This window comes from Bufo bufo, chromosome 11, assembly GCF_905171765.1.
Source record: "Bufo bufo chromosome 11, aBufBuf1.1, whole genome shotgun sequence".
Lineage (NCBI taxonomy): Eukaryota > Metazoa > Chordata > Amphibia > Anura > Bufonidae > Bufo > Bufo bufo.
Window position 1 is genome coordinate 139916 of NC_053399.1, and position 19786 is coordinate 159701.

The 19786-nt window shown below is 51.7% G+C and overlaps 1 protein-coding gene across 2 annotated transcripts; it reads right to left on the minus strand.

Moving 5' to 3' along the window:
- Nucleotides 1–3929: 3929 nt before the first annotated feature.
- LOC120982182 (protein FAM189B-like) lies at nucleotides 3930–19772 on the minus strand. 2 transcript variants are annotated; one of them, XM_040412166.1, is made up of 12 exons: nucleotides 18117–19772; nucleotides 16382–16438; nucleotides 15940–16050; nucleotides 15736–15861; nucleotides 15286–15393; nucleotides 15051–15211; nucleotides 14874–14973; nucleotides 14712–14796; nucleotides 5166–5702; nucleotides 5019–5087; nucleotides 4658–4899; nucleotides 3930–4398 (listed from the first exon to the last, which is right to left on the minus strand). In XM_040412166.1, exons 1-12 carry the CDS (start codon nucleotides 18333–18335, stop codon nucleotides 4225–4227), a joined length of 1989 nt encoding a protein of 662 aa, XP_040268100.1. In that variant the 5' UTR covers nucleotides 18336–19772; the 3' UTR covers nucleotides 3930–4224. The 2 variants fall into 2 exon arrangements, with proteins under 2 accessions (XP_040268100.1, XP_040268099.1); XM_040412165.1 differs by lacking the exon at nucleotides 15286–15393 and having other exon boundaries at nucleotides 15736–19772.
- Nucleotides 19773–19786: the final 14 nt, after the last annotated feature.

Here is a 19786-nt window from a genome sequence, read left to right on the forward strand (position 1 = left end):
TATTTCACTTACAGCCTGTCAGGCACCTGGAAAAGCTGCGTGTTCAGCTGGTTTTACATGTATGTTAAAGGGGTTTTCTGACATTTTACTATTGATGACCTACCCTCAGGATAGGTCGATATCAGATCGGGGGGTCCGACACTGCTGCTGGCAAAGACCGCAGCAGCGGACAGGAAGAGAGGCGGCACGTGCTCACTGCGCGTGTCGTCTCCTCATACAGCTAATGGGCGGGGGGTGCCGGGTGTCAGACACCTGCCAATCCTGAGGATAGGTCATCAATAATAAAAGCCTGGACAACCCCTTTAATTCCACCCATCACGGACGTGCATAGGTGTCATTGCAGTCATGTGAGCTCAGGAGCTGCGCTCACGTCATCGCCTACGGGTGCCATCTTTATTGCACCCAGATCTTACTGCCAAGATTGGAGATAACACCTCAAAAAATGCAATCAAAAGTTCAGAAAGTGGTACATACTCCAGAGTGGACCCAATAAAGCACCAGGGCCCCCCAAAAAGGTGCTATTCAAAAATACAACCTGCAATAAACAAGCCCTCAATGGCTGTGTCAGCGGAAAAGCTCTGGCCTCTGGGGTGTAGAGATGAAAAAACTCTGCGTCCTGAAGTCCAAAATAGACAAGGTGGGGGGGGGGGGGGGGGGGGTTTATATACAATAACCCTGTCTTAACAAGGCTTAATGCATAGCTACAGCAGGGAGGCCGATGAGGAAGGGAAGCGGATAAGGAAGGGAAGCATGGGAGGCGGATGAGGAAAGAGAAGCAGGAGAGGCGGATGAGGAAAGAGAAGCAGGAGAGGCGGATGAGGAAAGAGAAGCAGGAGAGGCGGATGAGGAAAGAGAAGCAGTAGAGGCGGATGAGGAAAGAGAAGCAGGAGAGGCGGATGAGGAAAGAGAAGCGGGAGAGGCGGATGAGGAAAGAGAAGCGGGAGAGGCGGATGAGGAAAGAGAAGCAGGAGAGGCGGATGAGGAAAGAGAAGCAGGAGAGGAGGATGAGGAAGGGAAGCAGGAGAGGCGGATGAGGAAAGAGAAGCAGGAGAGGCGGATGAGGAAAGAGAAGCAGGAGAGGCGGATGAGGAAGGGAAGCAGGAGAGGCGGATGAGGAAGGGAAGCAGGAGAGGCGGATGAGGAAAGAGAAGCAGGAGAGGCGGATGAGGAAAGAGAAGCAGGAGAGGCGGATGAGGAAAGAGAAGCAGGAGAGGCGGATGAGGAAAGAGAAGCATGGGAGGCGGATGAGGAAAGAGAAGCAGGGGAGGCGGATGAGGAAAGAGAAGCATGGGAGGCGGATGAGGAAAGAGAAGCATGGGAGGCGGATGAGGAAAGAGAAGCAGGAGAGGCGGATGAGGAAAGAGAAGCAGGAGAGGCGGATGAGGAAAGAGAAGCAGGAGAGGCGGATGAGGAAAGAGAAGCAGGAGAGGCGGATGAGGAAAGAGAAGCAGGAGAGGCGGATGAGGAAAGAGAAGCAGGAGAGGCGGATGAGGAAAGAGAAGCAGGAGAGGCGGATGAGGAAAGAGAAGCATGGGAGGCGGATGAGGAAAGAGAAGCATGGGAGGCGGATGAGGAAAGAGAAGCAGGAGAGGCGGATGAGGAAAGAGAAGCAGGAGAGGCGGATGAGGAAAGAGAAGCAGGAGAGGCGGATGAGGAAAGAGAAGCAGGAGAGGCGGATGAGGAAAGAGAAGCAGGAGAGGCGGATGAGGAAAGAGAAGCAGGAGAGGCGGATGAGGAAAGAGAAGCAGGAGAGGCGGATGAGGAAAGAGAAGCAGTAGAGGCGGATGAGGAAAGAGAAGCAGGAGAGGCGGATGAGGAAAGAGAAGCAGGAGAGGCGGATGAGGAAAGAGAAGCAGGAGAGGCGGATGAGGAAAGAGAAGCAGGAGAGGCGGATGAGGAAAGAGAAGCAGGAGAGGCGGATGAGGAAAGAGAAGCAGGAGAGGCGGATGAGGAAAGAGAAGCAGGAGAGGCGGATGAGGAAAGAGAAGCAGTAGAGGCGGATGAGGAAAGAGAAGCAGGAGAGGCGGATGAGGAAAGAGAAGCAGGAGAGGCGGATGAGGAAAGAGAAGCAGGAGAGGCGGATGAGGAAAGAGAAGCAGGAGAGGCGGATGAGGAAAGAGAAGCAGGGGAGGCGGATGAGGAAAGAGAAGCAGGAGAGGCGGATGAGGAAAGAGAAGCAGGAGAGGCGGATGAGGAAAGAGAAGCAGGAGAGGCGGATGAGGAAGGGAAGCAGAGGAGGCGGATGAGGAAAGAGAAGCAGGAGAGGCGGATGAGGAAAGAGAAGCAGGAGAGGCGGATGAGGAAAGAGAAGCAGGAGAGGAGGATGAGGAAGGGAAGCAGAGGAGGCGGATGAGGAGCGGAAGCAGGGGAAGAGGATGAGGAGTGGAAGCAGGGAAAGGGATGAGGAGTGGAAGCAGGGGCAGAGGAAATATAGCAGGGGAAGCAAATGAGGAAGTAAAATGGGACGCAGATAATGAAGAGAAGCTGATTAACAGTGTAAGCAGGGGAAGTGAATGAAGACGTCAATGACTGTAAAGGCTGAACTGCATAGGGTGAAATCCGTGGCAGAAGCCACATGTAACACGTATGTTGTGGATTTTACTGGTGAAATGTGGCACAGAACCTGTCTTTATTGTGTCTCTGACAGAGCACCAGGATGGGGTACAGGAGCTCCAGCTCTCCAGGGGGCACCGTGCAGGGGTACAGCCCCCCCCCCCCCCACTTCTCACGGAGCAGGGCGACACCGGTCACACAGGTCTGGACACTAATCTTCACATCTTTCGGTCTTAAAGTATCTAATTTGTAGGCGAGAATTGCAATGTGCATGGAATATTGTGGAGGGGGAAGGCCTAGGACGGGGCTCACAGTTACTGCGCCCCTCACCCCTCCTGACATGTCTGGTGCAGGAAATACTCCCATCTCCCAGGTAGTAATAATTCTGGGGCACCTATTCTTATCACTCTATGTGGTGCCTTTCCTCTATTATTCCTACCTGAAGTTAGGAATGAATTGCTAGTGGTCTAGATGGATGTTACCAGATGGGACGGTGCTGGGACATACCCCCCAACTGGTAACACCTATCTGGACCTTCAGTGCTAGTAATTTACGGCTGGCACACTATAGAGCGATCAGAATAGATGTTTCAGAATTGCCATCACAGGTAGAAGTAGTTACTGCACTGGAGATGTCAGGAGGGGTACGGCCCTTTACAGTGGTGGACACATGGTTCTGGTAGCTGGCCTTCACCTGGGGATGGGTGGCACCTTTACACAGGGCAGTGTTCAGGAAGCTGGCGTGGAGCCTGCCCAGAGATAAGCGGCTCACACGTAAGGCTGCCCCATCCCTGATTTGGTTCACCACTACTTGCTGGGCCGTACTATCTGATATAAGCCGCATGTACAGGTGCGGCAGGAATCAGCGGTAATCTCAGGCCACATGGTGCACGAGCGGCCTCACACGGACCCTGCAAGTCCTCAGCCTTCATCTATATGTGGTCTGCACTGTAAAACACGTGATGCCGGTGGAAGCTGGATCTTCAGAAGAGGCGCGTCACGTTTTCTTCAACCGGTGGGTTGTGGGTTTACAGCAGAGCTGCTTCTTCAGAGAACAGTGGTGGGGACTTCAAGGGTTTGTCTCACCTCTGGGACCCCCGAAGTGAAGGAGAGCCCACTGAGCATGTGTGGTGTGCTCTCCAATAATTTATACGGGAGAGCACACAGCTACTCCATCCACCGCTATGGGACTGCCGGAAACTCCCATAGTGATGAATGGAAGGCAGCAGCGTGTGGACGGAGTGGGACCTTCCTCTGACATTGATGGCACGTCCTCGTGAAGGAGAGACCACACACTCAGGACCATTTCAGAAGGCGTATCTAAGCCCCGGGGCCCCCTGAACCTTACCCTATAACACAGACACCTAATAACGGATTCATCAGACGGTTTAGTAAAATATGACACACAAGATCTTATTCCTCCCTGGGAGCAGTCTCCATAATACTGAAGGACTCGGGGCACAGTTTGTTGGTAGCCCTTAATGTGCAGGAGGTGTGGACTCTGAGCGCAGCAAGAAATCAACATGCAAAGCAAATAGGTGAGAACCTGGACCCAGTGTCCCTCAGCGCAAGTCCTACAAGCATGAAATCAGGAGGTCTGAGCTGTAAGGTCACTTCTTGTGCTTGTCGTCGGCGGCGGGATGCAGGTGATGTCTCTGGGTGAGCAGTCTCTTTACTCAGGGCTCTCTTTACACGTTCCATTCATGCTATGAGGACGTCGGTTTTCTCTCCGACTGGTGGACAGAAGACGACGTAGAGAAGAAGCAGAGCTGAGGTCTCCACAACTCTGCATGGGTGTCCCAGCCTGACGTCTCTCGTAATCGAAGGAAAGAGGACTCTTCGGAGCCTGTGGACGGACAGAACGGTGTGAACATTACAAAGGATGACGAGATGGAGGAGGAGTAAGGGACAATGGCTGAATGATCAGGCCAGTCTACGGGAAAATGTGGCTCAGCTCTCAGGGGCATGAGGGAGGTTTCCAGGACTGTCACCTCTGGCTACATGAGAGGACACGTGAAAAGGGTTCGTGCAAAGCAACAAGGCAAATAGGTAACATAGTCCACAGCACAGACAGCTCTGACTGCAAGCTTCGCAGGTGACATTACCGGTTTGCAGCTGTCTCCTCCATCCTTAAGACTCCGCCGAGACCTATTCAGGAACCTGGCCACCAGCACCCGGGTATTGCGCCCTCCCTTCAGGTCTCCCAGAGACAGAGCTCCACTTCTGGAAAGTCGCTGAACGGCTTTACGGGTAAAATGCATCCTGCTCTTTCCATCTGAATTAGTGCGAAGGAGCGTTGGCGAGCCAGGCGGCCGCAGTCTGTGTAAACCGGCTCCTTCATATAATCCTGCAGCACAAGAGGCGCGATTCACAACACTCACCTGCTGCTTGCATCCATCTAAACAGCGCGGTGCACCATACACCCTGCATGTCCAATCTCACCCTCTATCATTCATCCCTCCTCACCTGCATCCACAGAGGAAGTCGAGACACTGTCCTCCTCTAGCACCTTGCTGTAATCAGGGACCCCAAAATCTGAGAAATAAAAGAGATTAGAATGACCTCTGCAGAGGACTACACATGACGTCACCTACAGACACGTGTGTGGCTCACCTGAACTGATGCCTGGGTCACTGTGTGAGCGGATGACAAGTCGGGGAGTGACGTCTATGGACAGGGCCTTTGGCCGGGTGTTCTCACTGTACCTGCGGTGGGGACAGTCTGGGGTCTGGCAGGGAGAGCTGTGGAGCAGGGAACACCCAGACCCCCTGTTTACTTCTCTTCCATCCGAAACCTTTCCTTTTACTCGTAACTCTGGAAAACAAGGACCAACTGTGCACCCAATGGTTTCCAGCCTGTTACAGCTCCGTGTGGCACCACTTTCTGCATGGGAAGGAGGATCGGGGCAATCACTGGGTGTAGAACAGGAGAAAGAGCGCCCCCCTTTCACTCGAGGAACTACCACTTCCTCAAAAGGTCCCTGCAGACTTATGGTAGGGCTCTGCTGGTGATGTCCACATTGTCCGCAATCAGCACTGAGACAGTAGTCAGCCCGGCTGCGCTTGATGAAGCGATACTGGACATAACCCACAGATCCGGCCGAGCCTTGCATCTCCAGCAGTACAGAGTCTTCTGAGGGACTGCTGTCCTCTGCAACCGAGAGAGATTGTGTTCAGGCGGGGGGGGGGGGGACTGGACATGAGGCCTGAGGGGACCATGCAACCCACTCATGTAGATCCTGTACATAACTCACTGTCCGCTCATTACCACCATGGCTGCTCTCCTATCTCTGTGCACTCACCATTACCACCATGGCTGCTCTCCTATCTCTGTGCACTCACCATTACCACCATGGCTGCTCTCCTATCTCTGTGCACTCACCATTACCACCACAGCCGCTCTCCTATCTCTGCGCACTCACCATTACCACCACAGCCGCTCTCCTATCTCTGCGCACTCGCCATTACCACCATGGCTGCTCTCCTATCTCTGTGCACTCACCATTACCACCATGGCTGCTCTCCTATCTCTGTGCACTCACCATTACCACCACGGCCGCTCTCCTATCTCTGCGCACTCGCCATTACCACCACAGCTGCTCTCCTATCTCTGCGCACTCACCATTACCACGACGGCCGCTCTCCTATCTCTGCGCACTCGCCATTACCACCACAGCCGCTCTCCTATCTCTGCGCACTCCTCATTACCACAACGGCCACTCTCCTATCTCTGCATACTCGCCATTACCACCACAGCTGCTCTCCTATCTCTGCGCACTCACCATTACCACGACGGCCGCTCTCCTATCTCTGCGCACTCAATTTTAAAAATTGATTCAGGATCTTTGAAGGCCAACGTGGGGCTACTGACCTCAAAGTACCATTTCTTATCCAAATATGACTAACACACCCTACTGTCTGAAGATGTCCAAAATGTATATTCATATGGGGGGGGGGGGGGGGGGGTAATACTAGTCAGGAGTTATGGAGTGCCATAGCGCGTTTGTAGAAATACCTACTACAGGGCGCGCCCCACTCCCCAAAAACAAGACCGGAGCACACACCCGGGGTAACCCAATCAATAGCACACTTTGCGCTATTTTTATTATTATTTTTTATTTATTTATCTACCATTAACACCAAGGAACATATACACAGATTCACACTAAATACAATGCCAATTTTATGCCACTGCCGAGAGATCTTAAAGACCCGACCACCACTACGTCCAGCCGATAGCTCACACTGCCGTTACATTTCATATAGTATCCCATAAAAACAGGTAGGTATACATACCGCAACATAGTCCGCTCTTGTTTATTATTGAGTAATGCCGATCACTTGTCCTTATCGGCACAGTCAGGTAGCGATCCCCCCGCGCATTCCATACAGGAGTAAATATTAACAGACAGCGACGCTCATGCTGTGTTATAATCAGCACCTGTATAATACAGAGCTGCACTGAGCAGCCGACACCCTTCCCTACCACGCCCCCCTCTGGCAGCAGAGTCGCCTGTCGTTACCACGCCCCCCTCTGGCAGCAGAGTCGCGTGTCGTTACCACGCCCCCCTCTGGCAGCAGAGTCGTCTGTCGTTACCACGCCCCCCTCTGGCAGCAGAGTCGCCTGTCGTTACCACGCCCCCCTCTGGCAGCAGAGTCGTCTGTCGTTACCACGCCCCCCTCTGGCAGCAGAGTCGGCTGTCGTTACCACGCCCCCCTCTGGCAGCAGAGTCGCCTGTCGTTACCACGCCCCCCTCTGGCAGCAGAGTCGCCTGTCGTTACCACGCCCCCCTCTGGCAGCAGAGTCGCCTGTCGTTACCACGCCCCCCTCTGGCAGCAGAGTCGCCTGTCGTTACCACGCCCCCCTCTGGCAGCAGAGTCGCCTGTCGTTACCACGTCCCCCTCTGGCAGCAGAGTCGCCTGTCGTTACCACGTCCCCCTCTGGCAGCAGAGTCGCCTGTCGTTACCACGTCCCCCTCTGGCAGCAGAGTCGCCTGTCGTTACCACGTCCCCCTCTGGCAGCAGAGTCGCCTGTCGTTACCACGTCCCCCTCTGGCAGCAGAGTCGCCTGTCGTTACCACGTCCCCCTCTGGCAGCAGAGTCGCCTGTCGTTACCACGTCCCCCTCTGGCAGCAGAGTCGTCTGTCGTTACCACGTCCCCCTCTGGCAGCAGAGTCGCCTGTCGTTACCACATCCCCCTCTGACAGAGTTGTTTGGGCAATCTCCACACATAGGATAAAGTGTCCAAGAGTGGGAGACAGACGTGCCATTCCACTATGGGTGGCTCTCCTATTGTCACAATAGGTAGGTAAGCGGGGAAATAACCAAACACGGAAAAACAAACAGAACAAACGACTAGGCCCAAAAATTAGGGAGAAAAGGGTCACCTCCTAGCGATCCCTAATAGCTTTCCCTAAACTGCTGTGCCCATGTGCATACCCTAATGGTAGATATGCACATGGCCTCGTGCCTAAACCTAAACACCCTGGGCAAACCCTAAGCAGCAGGGGAAAGGGAAGAGGCAACCTGCTTCTTCAAACCAGGAGGAAGCAAGCGTCTCCCTAGAGGCCTAGATTAAACACACACAAGGGAAATGAAGGAGAGGACTTATCTTGAGCAGAGCTGGAGCAGACGATCCACCACAAATCAAGAGCTCCCAGGAAAGAACTATAACCCACACAGGCCACTGGGAGAAGGAGGGATAAATAGCCTCACTAACAATGAAACCCAGTACAGCTGAGGGAAGGTGGATCCAGCTCAAACCCAAATCAAAACAAACAAATAAGTCAGACATGTGCAGCCAGTCTGACAGATCTCTGCACATTCACAGGGCAAGGCGTGACTACCCACCCCTACCTTCTACCGGTGACCTCCGGAACCAAAGAACCAACTGTATCCGGGTGTGCCCTGTGAAAGGCCCTCACCAGGCGGCTAGCACTGACATCAGCAGCCGGAACCCACATTCTTTCCTCGGGACCGTATCCCTACCAGTGCACCAGGTACTGGAGGGAACCCCGAAGAACACGTGAGTCGAGAATCTTAGAGATTTGAAACTCCAAAATTGCCATCCACCAGGACAGGGGGAGGTGGCAATGGAGATTGTTCCACAGGTTCCACATATTTCTTTAATAAAGACCTGTGAAACACATTATAGATCTTCCAGGCCGAAGATCCAGACGAAACGCCACCGGGTTGACAATCGCAGAGATTTTGTAAGGGCCGATAAATCTTGGACCCAATTTCCAAGATAGTACCTTCAGCTTAATGTTTCTTGTAGACAACCACACCGAATCACCCACACACAGGTCGGAGCAGTTATACATCTCCTGTTAGCCATCCGTTTATATCTTTCACCCATCTTTTACAAATTAACTTGGATCTTTCGCCAGATAGATGACAAGGCGGAAGAGAATCTCTCCTCTTCTGGCATCCCAGAAGATCCAGTCCCAGAAAAAGTACAAAACTGTGGGTGAAAACTATATGCGCCAAAAAATGGCGACTTATCAGTGGACTCCTGTCTACGGTTATTCAAGCCAAATACGGCTAGAGACAAGAACGATGACCAGTCATCCTGGTTCTCGGCAACAAAACACCTCAAATAGGTCTCCAGGTTTTGGTTAGTGCGCTCTGTCTGACCATTCGACTGGGGATGAAAAGCCAAAGAAAAAGACAAATTCTCAGACGAGAGCAGAACGCCCTCCAAAACCTGGAAACAAATTGCGTTCCCCTATCAGACACCACATCAGAGGGAATGCCATGTAGTTTCACAATGTTATCAATAAAACCTGAGCGAGAGTTTTGGCATTGGGCAAGCTAGGTAACGGTACAAAGTGAGCCATCTTACTGAAGCGGTCCACTACCACCAAAATCACAGTTTTTCCAGAGGAACTCGGTAAATCGGTAATAAAGTCCATGGACAAATGTGTCCAAGGACGAGAGGGGATGGATAAAGGAAGAAGGGATCCTGAAGGCCGAGTGTGAGCCACCTTCGCACGTGCACAGGTCTCACAAGCTGTCACATAACCCTCCACACCCTTGCGCAACCCTGGCCACCAGAATCTCCGGGAAATAAGATCTAAGGTGGATTTGCTTCCAGGGTGTCCCGCAAGGACCGTATCATTATGTTCCTTGAACACCTTGTATCGCAGTTCAGCAGGAACAAACAACTTGTCTGGAGGACAGAAATCAGGAGCCTCCTCCTGTGCCCCCAACACCTCCATCTCAAACTCAGGGTACAGAGCGAAAACCACCAGCACATCAGCCAGAATCGGAGCGGGATCCTCTGAATCACTCCCCCCAGGAAAACTACGTGACAACGCATCTGCCTTGACATTTTTAACCCCAGGGCGAAAGGTGACCACAAAATTGAACCTAGTAAAAAACTGTGACCATCTAGCCTGTCTAGGATTCAGGCGCTTAGCAGACTGCAGGTAAGCCAAATTCTTGTGGTCAGTATATACTGTAATAGGATGAGTAGCACCTTCCAACCAATGACGCCATTCTTCAAAAGGCCAATTTAATGGCCAGCAACTCTATCTCCTACATCATAATTTCTTTCAGCGGCCGAGAGTTTCGTGGAGAAAAAAAGCACACGGATGCCATTTGCTAGGGGATGGACCTTGCGACAGAACTGCTCCGACCCCCACTTCTGATACATCAACCTCCACGATGCACGGTTGAGACACATCAGGTTGCATCAGAATAGGAGCAGACGCAAAACATTTCTTAATAGCAGAAAAGGCCTGCAATGCCTCATCCGACCAGACAGAAAAGTCGGCGCCTTTTTTAGTCATATCTGTCAAAGGTTTTACAATGGTGGAATAATTCAAGATGAATTTTCTGTAGTAATTGGTAAAAACCCAAAAACCGCATCAGAGCTTTCTGATTCTCAGGCCGGTCCCATTCCAGTACCGCCCGGACCTTTTCGGGGTCCATACGAAAACCAGTCAGAAAGCGGGTATCCTAAAAACGGTAGCTCCTGGACAGCAAATACACATTTTTCCAATTTTGCATACAATTTGTTCTCCCAAAGGATCAACAACACCTGTCTCACGTGATCCTGATGGGTCGCCAAATCAGGTGAGTAAATTAGTATATCATCAAGGTAAATAACAATGAACCTTCCCACTAAATGATGGAAAAGATCATTGACAAATCGCTGAAAGACCGCTGGCGCATTAGTTAAACCAAAGGGCATGACAAGATTCTCGAAATGACCTTCGGGTGTATTGAAGGCCGTTTTCCACTCATCTCCTTAATTCTGATCAGATTAGAAGCTCCTCTTAAATCCAACTTGGAGAACACCTTGGCTCCGACAATTTGATCAAATAGATCAGAAATTAAAGGAAGGGGATACGGATCACGGACTGTAATAAGATTAAATTCCCGGAAATCTAAACACAGTCTAAGTGATCCGTCTTTCTTTTTTACGAAAAAGAAGTTGGCGGCCACAGGGGACTTCGATGGCCTAATATGTCCCTTTGCCAAACTCTCGGCAATATACTTCCGCATTGCCTCTCTTTCGGGTTGGGAAAGGTTGTATAGCTGAGATTTTGGCAGTTTAGCTCCAGGGATGAGATTGACCGGACAATCATATTCTTGATGGGGAGGCAGCTCTTCAGCTCCACCGTCCGAGAATACGTCCGCAAAATCAGAGAGAAACTGAGGTAGGACCGTAGTTGACACCCCTGAGATAGAAGCACAAAGACCGTTGTCCGAACAAAATTCACTCCAGCCACTGATTTTTCTTGTTTGCCAGTCAATAGTAGGGTTATGCTTTATCAACCACGGTAAACCCAGAACCATCGGGGCAGGCAAGCCCTTCATAACAAAACAAGAAATGGACTCAACATGTGAATCCCCCACCCTTAACAGAATGTCATGAACGATATGAGTAAGACTCTTTTGTGAGAGGGAGGAGGAATCAATAGCAAACACTGGTATCTCTTTATCTAAAGTGCTAGTTCTAAAACCAAGAATTTGGAGGAACTAAAAATCAATAAAGCTTACCCCTGCACCACTGTCAACAAAAACCCTTTAAAAAAAAAAAATCCTGAGTCTAGCGCCACCATGGCAGGCAGGAGGAAACGGGTATTGCAGGCAGAATGCATATTTGCTTGCTTAGACTTACCATTCCCACTACCAAGAGTCAGGGAAGTCTTATTTTTCTCTTTATGTGAATACCTCCGTAGTTTTTCATTACCGCTTTGAGGTTTAACCAAAAGGACACGCACAAACAAAATTACCTTTTCCACAGAAGAAACATAGCTTATTCAGCTTCCTAAAATCCCTATCACCTGAGCGAAAGGAAACCTGGCCCAACTGCATAGGCTCCTCTCCTGCCACAGATTCAAAAGTCATATTACCCCGGGGACTAGGTGGGACGGATCCACTTACAGACGGGACCCCCCACTCGAGAGGAAACATACCTTTCTCTATGACGTCTATCAAGCCGCACTGCCAAAGACATGGCCGTCTCCAATGAATCGGGATACTCATGAAAAACAAGGGCATCTTTCAACCTCTCAGATAGCCCCTGACAAAACTGACTCAGGAGTGCAGGATCATTCCTCCCCAAGTCAGTTGCCCATCTTCTAAATTCTGCACAATACGACTCTGCAGTACGTTCTCCCTGTAACAAACTGTGCAGCTTAGATTCAGCCATAGAGACCCGGTCTGGGTCATCATAAATCAAGCCCAAGGCTCTAAAAATTTCATTCACCAACCGGAGGGATGGTGAACCGGTCGGCAGAGAAAAAGCCCAGGACTGCGCGTCCCCTTTGAGCAGAGATTTAATAATCCCCATTTGATTCTCGTCAAATACAACCTGCAGGACTCCCTGAACCGAATAAAGTCATCACCACCCCCTGAGAACCTATCAGGGAGAGCGACTTTAGGCTCCTAGCAGACCTGATTTCCTGGAACGGCTCCAGACGCCAGAGCATTCTGACACTGTGCAACAGAACTGTGGAGATCAGCAACCTCCAGTGATAATCCCTGCATGCGATCAACCAAGGCATCCATAGCCTCCATTTCGCAAACAGGGATATAACAGTTTTTTTGGCGGGTTATGATGTCACGATAGGTAGGTAAGCGGGGAAATAACCAAACACGGGAAAACAAACAGAACAAACGACAAGGCCCAAAAGCTGGGAAGAAAAGCGTCACCTCCTAGCGATCCCTAAACTGCTGTGCCCATGTGCATACCCTAATGGTGGATATGCACATGCCCTCGTGCCTAAACCTAAACACCCTGGGCAAACCCTAAGCAGCAGGGAAAATGGAAGAGGCAACCTGCTTCTTCAAACCAGGAGGAAGCAAGCGTCTCCCTAGAGGCCTAGATAAAACACACAAAAAGGAAATGAAGGAGAGGACTTATCTTGAGCAGAGCTGGAGCAGACGATCCACCACAAATCAAGAGCTCCCAGGAAAGAACTATAAACCGCACAGGCCACTGGGGGAAGGAGGGATATATAGCCTCACTAACAATGAAACCCATTACACCTGAGGGAAGGTGGATCCAGTTCAAACCCAAAACAAAAACAAAGAAGTCAGACATGTGCAGCCAGTCTGACAGATCTCCACACATTCACAGGGCCAGGCGTGACACCTATCTCTGCGCACTCACCATTCCACCACGGCCGCTCTCCTATCTCTGCACAATTACCACGGCCACTCTCCTATCTCTGCACACTCACCATCCCACCACGGCCACTCTCCTATCTCTGCGCACTCACCATTACCACCACGGCCACTCTCCTATCTCTGCACACTCACCATCCCACCACGGCCACTCTCCTATCTCTGCGCACTCACCATTACCACCATGGTCGCTCTCCTATATCCGCACACTCACCATTACCACCATGGTCGCTCTCCTATATCCGCACACTCACCATTACCACCATGGTCGCTCTCCTATATCCGCACACTCACCATTACCACCATGGTCGCTCTCCTATATCCGCACACTCACCATTACCACCATGGTCGCTCTCCTATATCCGCACACTCACCATTACCACCATGGTCGCTCTCCTATATCCGCACACTCACCATTACCACCATGGTCGCTCTCCTATATCCGCACACTCACCATTACCACCATGGTCGCTCTCCTATATCCGCACACTCACCATTACCACCATGGTCGCTCTCCTATATCCGCACACTCACCATTACCACCATGGTTGCTCTCCTATCTCTGCGCACTCACCATCCCACCACGGCCACTCTCCTATCTCTGCGCACTCACCATTACCACCATGGTTGCTCTCCTATCTCTGCGCACTCACCATTACCACCATGGTCGCTCTCCTATATCCGCACACTCACCATTACCACCATGGTCGCTCTCCTATATCCGCACACTCACCATTACCACCATGGTTGCTCTCCTATCTCTGCGCACTCACCATCACCACCATGGTTGCTCTCCTATCTCTGCACACTCACCATCCCACCACGGCCACTCTCCTATCTCTGCGCACTCACCATTACCACCATGGTTGCTCTCCTATCTCTGCGCACTCACCATCCCACCACGGCCACTCTCCTATCTCTGCACACTCGCCATCCCACCACGGCCACTCTCCTATCTCTGCACACTCACCATCCCACCACGGCCACTCTCCTATCTCTGCGCACTCACCATTACCACCATGGTTGCTCTCCTATCTCTGCGCACTCACCATCCCACCACGGCCACTCTCCTATCTCTGCACACTCGCCATCCCACCACGGCCACTCTCCTATCTCTGCACACTCACCATCCCACCACGGCCACTCTCCTATCTCTGCGCACTCACCATTACCACCATGGTTGCTCTCCTATCTCTGCGCACTCACCATCCCACCACGGCCACTCTCCTATCTCTGCACACTCGCCATCCCACCACGGCCACTCTCCTATCTCTGCACACTCACCATCCCACCACGGCCACTCTCCTATCTCTGCGCACTCACCATTACCACCATGGTTGCTCTCCTATCTCTGCGCACTCACCATCCCACCACGGCCACTCTCCTATCTCTGCACACTCGCCATCCCACCACGGCCACTCTCCTATCTCTGCACACTCACCATCCCACCACGGCCACTCTCCTATCTCTGCACACTCACCATCCCACCACGGCCACTCTCCTATCTCTGCGCACTCACCATTACCACTGTGGCCTGTGGAGTCGATTCTGTCTGATATGCTTAGACACAAGACTTCATTCGCTTGGGCATCGTATAATGTGGCCTATGAAAACAATTCAGAAAACCAATATCAACCGAACAAGCTGCAGGAACCTGGGTGGTACGAGCAGTGAACCTTACCTGGCTGTCCTCTCGGATCCCCATCACACTCTCATATGATGGTGGGAAGTCTACTGGGTAGAGAGGGATGGGGCTGTCCATGGATCCATTGTATGTAATACTGTAGAAATAAATCAGTAACATCATGGAAATGAGCGCCCAAGGTCTATGCCCGACATCAGCTGGGCATGGCCGTACCTCTGGGCATCTGTCTCCGAGCTGCAGGTGTATTCTGGAGGATAATATGGAGGTGGAGGAACAGGGGGCACAAACTCTTCACACTCCATCATGCGCTGCAGGATGGCGTCTTGTGCAGAGAAGCACTCCAGGTTGACAGAGGTTGATCTCTGAGGGGCCAGCTGAGGGCGACAAGAGAGATACGTGACAGGGCAGGCGCTTTCAGCTGACGTGGGTGACGTGGTACAGCACTTACTACATGGGTGACATCCAATGAGAAAATCTGAATGCAGCAGATGACAGCGGACAGGGTGCAGATGATGGTGGAAAAGATGGTGAGGCCACAGACACTGAACAACAGGTCCTAAGACACACAGAGGGCGGTCAGTAAGAAAAGGACGTACCACCACAGGCAGTGGCAGATGACCAAAGGAGAGGAAGGCAAAACATGAAGACCATGTAAAAAAAAAAACAAGATACATTTATCTCCTGCGTTATATATGTCCAGTGCAGCGAAGACGCAAAGGTGGACTTACCACCAACAGCAGCTCCTCAGAGGTCACACTATCTCCACCAATACAAGGGTCACATGAAGTCTACCAAGCAACATGAGTAGGAAGGCCTTTCCTGTTCTCCAAGACCTAGCGCTACAGAACGAGCTTCTCTCACTGTACCCATTACATGCAGCCAGTGAAGGGTCACCTACCTTCAGAGCGATGCGGATGCTGTCACACTGATGGTTGGGATACAGGGTCAGCTTCTCCATTTCCCTGCAGTCAGGTACTGCCTCCTGCTGGCTGATGGGGTGGCAGCAAATGCACCAGTTATTGTCCTGGGGAAGAGAGTGCAGTGATAAGAGCCCCATCTGATGAGCCTGGGGCTGAGAGCATAGCACAGGAGGCACACTCACCTTCTTACAGGAATTAAAGGATTTCACCAGCTGCCCGTTCTGGCAGGAGAGGATGGAGCCGGCCAGGCTGAGCATTACACTCAGGGCACTGACTAGGGTGAAGGCGGTGACCTGGAAGAAGGATTCAGCATCACTCTCATCATGCTGCTAGTCTCCCCTCACAGTACTATATCGCCACCGCCTGTATATCGCCACCAGCCAGTCTGTATATACCGTCCTGTGTTGTCTTGCCCACCAGATCCCACTGGCTGGAGTTGCACCTTATCCGCTTCTTTTTGTGGGGCATATTTTTCCTGAACACTTTGTGCTATCCTACCTGCGTACATTGATAAGCTCGCTCCAAATAGTCTAGTGAGTTTTCTACCAGTCTAGAACCTGCCATGCATCGTGCTCAAGATCAATACGACCCAACCTTACCCGGTAGCCTCGGCTCCATACTTACCACCAGAGTGATCGGCTTTTTCCATGAGATGCAGCCAATGAGGCCTGAAACAGCCAACTAAGAGAAGGACGAGCAAAGGAAGAGGAAAGAGGGTCGGAAGAAGACCACAAAACGGGAGAGACAGGGTAATGGGGGGTGAAGAGTCAATGTATGGAGGGATGGTGGAAGGTAAAAGAAAGAAGGAAAAAAGGGACAGTGTGTTAGAAAGTGACCATTATACACATGGATGGAGACTGGTGTACGTGACCAGGTCCTCAATATAACACAATATTACAAGTCCGGTCAGCACCACCCCCATCACAGCTCTCTGGAATCTACAGCACCAGCCATGACCCTCTACACCCAATATAAATCCCACTGTGACCCTCTGCGCCTGTTATAGGGCCTTCTGTGACCCTCTACATCGGTTAGATACTTCTGTTACCCTCTATGCCCGTTATAGGGCGTCTGTGGCTCCCTACACTCATTGCATCTTTCTGTGTTTCCCTACCCCCAGTTATAGGGCCTTCTGCGTTTCCCTACCCCCAGTTATAGGGCCTTCTGCGTTTCCCTACCCCAAGTTATAGGGCCTTCTGCGTTTCCCTACCCCCAGTTTTAGATCCTTCTCTGTTTCCCTACCCCCAGTATTCGATCCTTCTGTGGCTCCCTACCCCCAGTATTAGATCCTTCTGTGGCTCCCTACACCCGTTAGATACTTCTGTTACCCTCTACGTCTATCAGATCTTTATGGGTTTCTCTTTGCCAGTTATAGGGGTTTCTTTGGCTCCCTGCGCCTGTCAGATCCTTCCGTAGCCCTCTACGTCTATTATATGGCCTTCTGCCTACGGCCGTTAGATCCTTCTGGGGCTCCCTACGGCCGTTAGATCCTTCTGGGGCTCCCTACGGCCGTTAGATCCTTCTGGGGCTCCCTACGGCCGTTAGATCCTTCTGGGGCTCCCTACGGCCGTTAGATCCTTCTGGGGCTCCCTACGGCCGTTAGATCCTTCTGGGGCTCCCTACGGCCGTTAGATCCTTCTGGGGCTCCCTACGGCCGTTAGATCCTTCTGGGGCTCCCTACGGCCGTTAGATCCTTCTGGGGCTCCCTACGGCCGTTAGATCCTTCTTGGGCTCCCTACGGCCGTTAGATCCTTCTTGGGCTCCCTACGGCCGTTAGATCCTTCTGGGGCTCCCTACGGCCGTTAGATCCTTCTGGGGCTCCCTACGGCCGTTAGATCCTTCTGTGGCTCTCTACGGCCGTCATACCTTTTCGCGACTCCCTACACCAGTCATACCTTTTCGCGACTCTCTACACCAGTCAGATCCTTCCGCTACTCTATACACCCATCATACCCTTCTGTGACTCTACACCCGTCAGACTGTCCTGTGATTGTCTCCACAGACATACTCATACTACCTGACCCCCTCCACGCACCTCTCAGTACCTGAGCTCAGACTGCTCCCGGCCATCCACAACACCTAATATGTGTCCTCCGCTCATCTAGCAGGACTCCACACACCCAAAATATCTGTCCTCCTACGCACCTCTCCCCACATTATACAGCTGTCCTGCACCCCAGATTCCCAACATGTCTTCCTACTCCTCAGGTAATATATCCTTTCAGTAGATCCTTCTAGACAAGGCAGGCTGCCACATTCTGAAGGAAGCACCATGAACTGACTGTTCATGGTCCGAGGCCCCCCGACTACGCTGAGAGCAGAGCGTAGGTACCGACTCCAGAAAAGAAGCAGAACTTACAGAAAATCCGGCCCACGATGGACATGAGTGTTTGATTTTGGTGTTTGTGGTGATAGAAGCTGTGACCAGACTGAACGTGACTATGAGGACCCCCAGAATCACCTGCACAAACCCCAGTGCTAGCAGCACATGTGTCCAAGCCCGGTGGAGCCTCAGCTGGGACAGGCTGCGGGATGTCCGTCCAGTAAGGGAAAAACTGGAATCTGTTGGGGAGGGCATCTCTACAGAAGGCTCCAGTGACCGCTCTCATCAGGAAGAGGCCCCCAGAACAGAGGCTTCAGTGAGGGGCTCCCTAGCCAGCCTTATGTCCGCAGTACACAATCCCACGGGATGGAGGAGACGAGAGGTTAACCCTTAATGATCAGTTAAAAAAGCACAATCTCATTAAACTCAATTGTAAAGATTTAGAGAATTCCACGTAAAAGGATCTAGCGGGAATATTAAGCATGGTCATCAGAGAACACAGCAGAGGGCGGCCATGCAGACAACTCGGCAAGAATCGAGGCCAAGCAATGCAGCATGGACAGAGCGAGGTCGAGGAGCGACAAGTCCAAAAAACGGAAGGGAGGGAAGCAAAGGTTATTTACACATCAACTACACAAAATCCAGGACGGGTCCCCGAGACCTGAAGTCATCACCGAGCTGTCCTGTGACCCTACATAACTCCACACACAGAAGAAAGGACCTAGGCCAGGACGGTCAGCGATGGACAGATGTGATGGTGGTTAGATGGTGGGCACGGAGCCAGGGAGACATCACTGCAGGAATGATGGATACTACAGAAGTGATGCTCGTGGTGGAAGACCGACAATGGCTGAAAGGTGAAGATGCTGGAGAAATGAGATGCAGGAGATAGAGGGTTAAAAGCTCCACGTGATGACCAGAAGATGAAGACCCTCAGGATGCCAGACTGAAGCAGGTAAGTGAGGACCTGAAGCACCAGACAGAAGGGTATAAGATCCCAAGGCAACAGCAGCCTCCAGTCAATCACACAAGAGATCCAAGGCCACCATTCATTTGCAGTAGAAGTCCCTGGGTCGCCTGCATGTCGGAGGATGAGAGTTGCAGCAGGTACAGAAGTGTCTGTGTCAGTCCCAGACCAGACTGGGACATCTACCAGCAGAAGTCTGAGCGCTGCAGACGACTGACAGGAACAGGGGACCCAGAGCTGAACAGTATTCTCCGGCATCTGCTCAGCATCCTTACAGCTGCAGTACTGCTCCGCTCCCCTCCCTCCACACTGCAAGGCAGGCTGGGAAATGTAGTCTGCAGGGGGATGGGGACCTGTGATGTCATGGATTTAAAGGGACAGGAAGCATTAACTAGAGCGCTAAAGACACGCTGAAGACACGGTCAATCTCTAGGAATCCATGACCAGGAGCAGAGAAAATGTCCTATATTACAACTTGACGTTCTAGGCTGAAAAGCTAGCACTCGCCACTCTACTCACTGATGCTGGTTCTATGCAGAGCCATCCAGGAATCGGAGGGCTACTGGTGTTCTGCTCCCTTCCCCCCATCCCTGTGGAGCCGTCTAATGGAACCCTTTTATCTGGATCCAGCTCGGGTTTCAGTCAGCAGAAAGGAAATGAACGTCAAACTCATCTTTTATTAATGCCTCATCTTCAGCTAGTGCGCCACATCCAGCGGGCAGCGCCTCCTCCCCGCGCC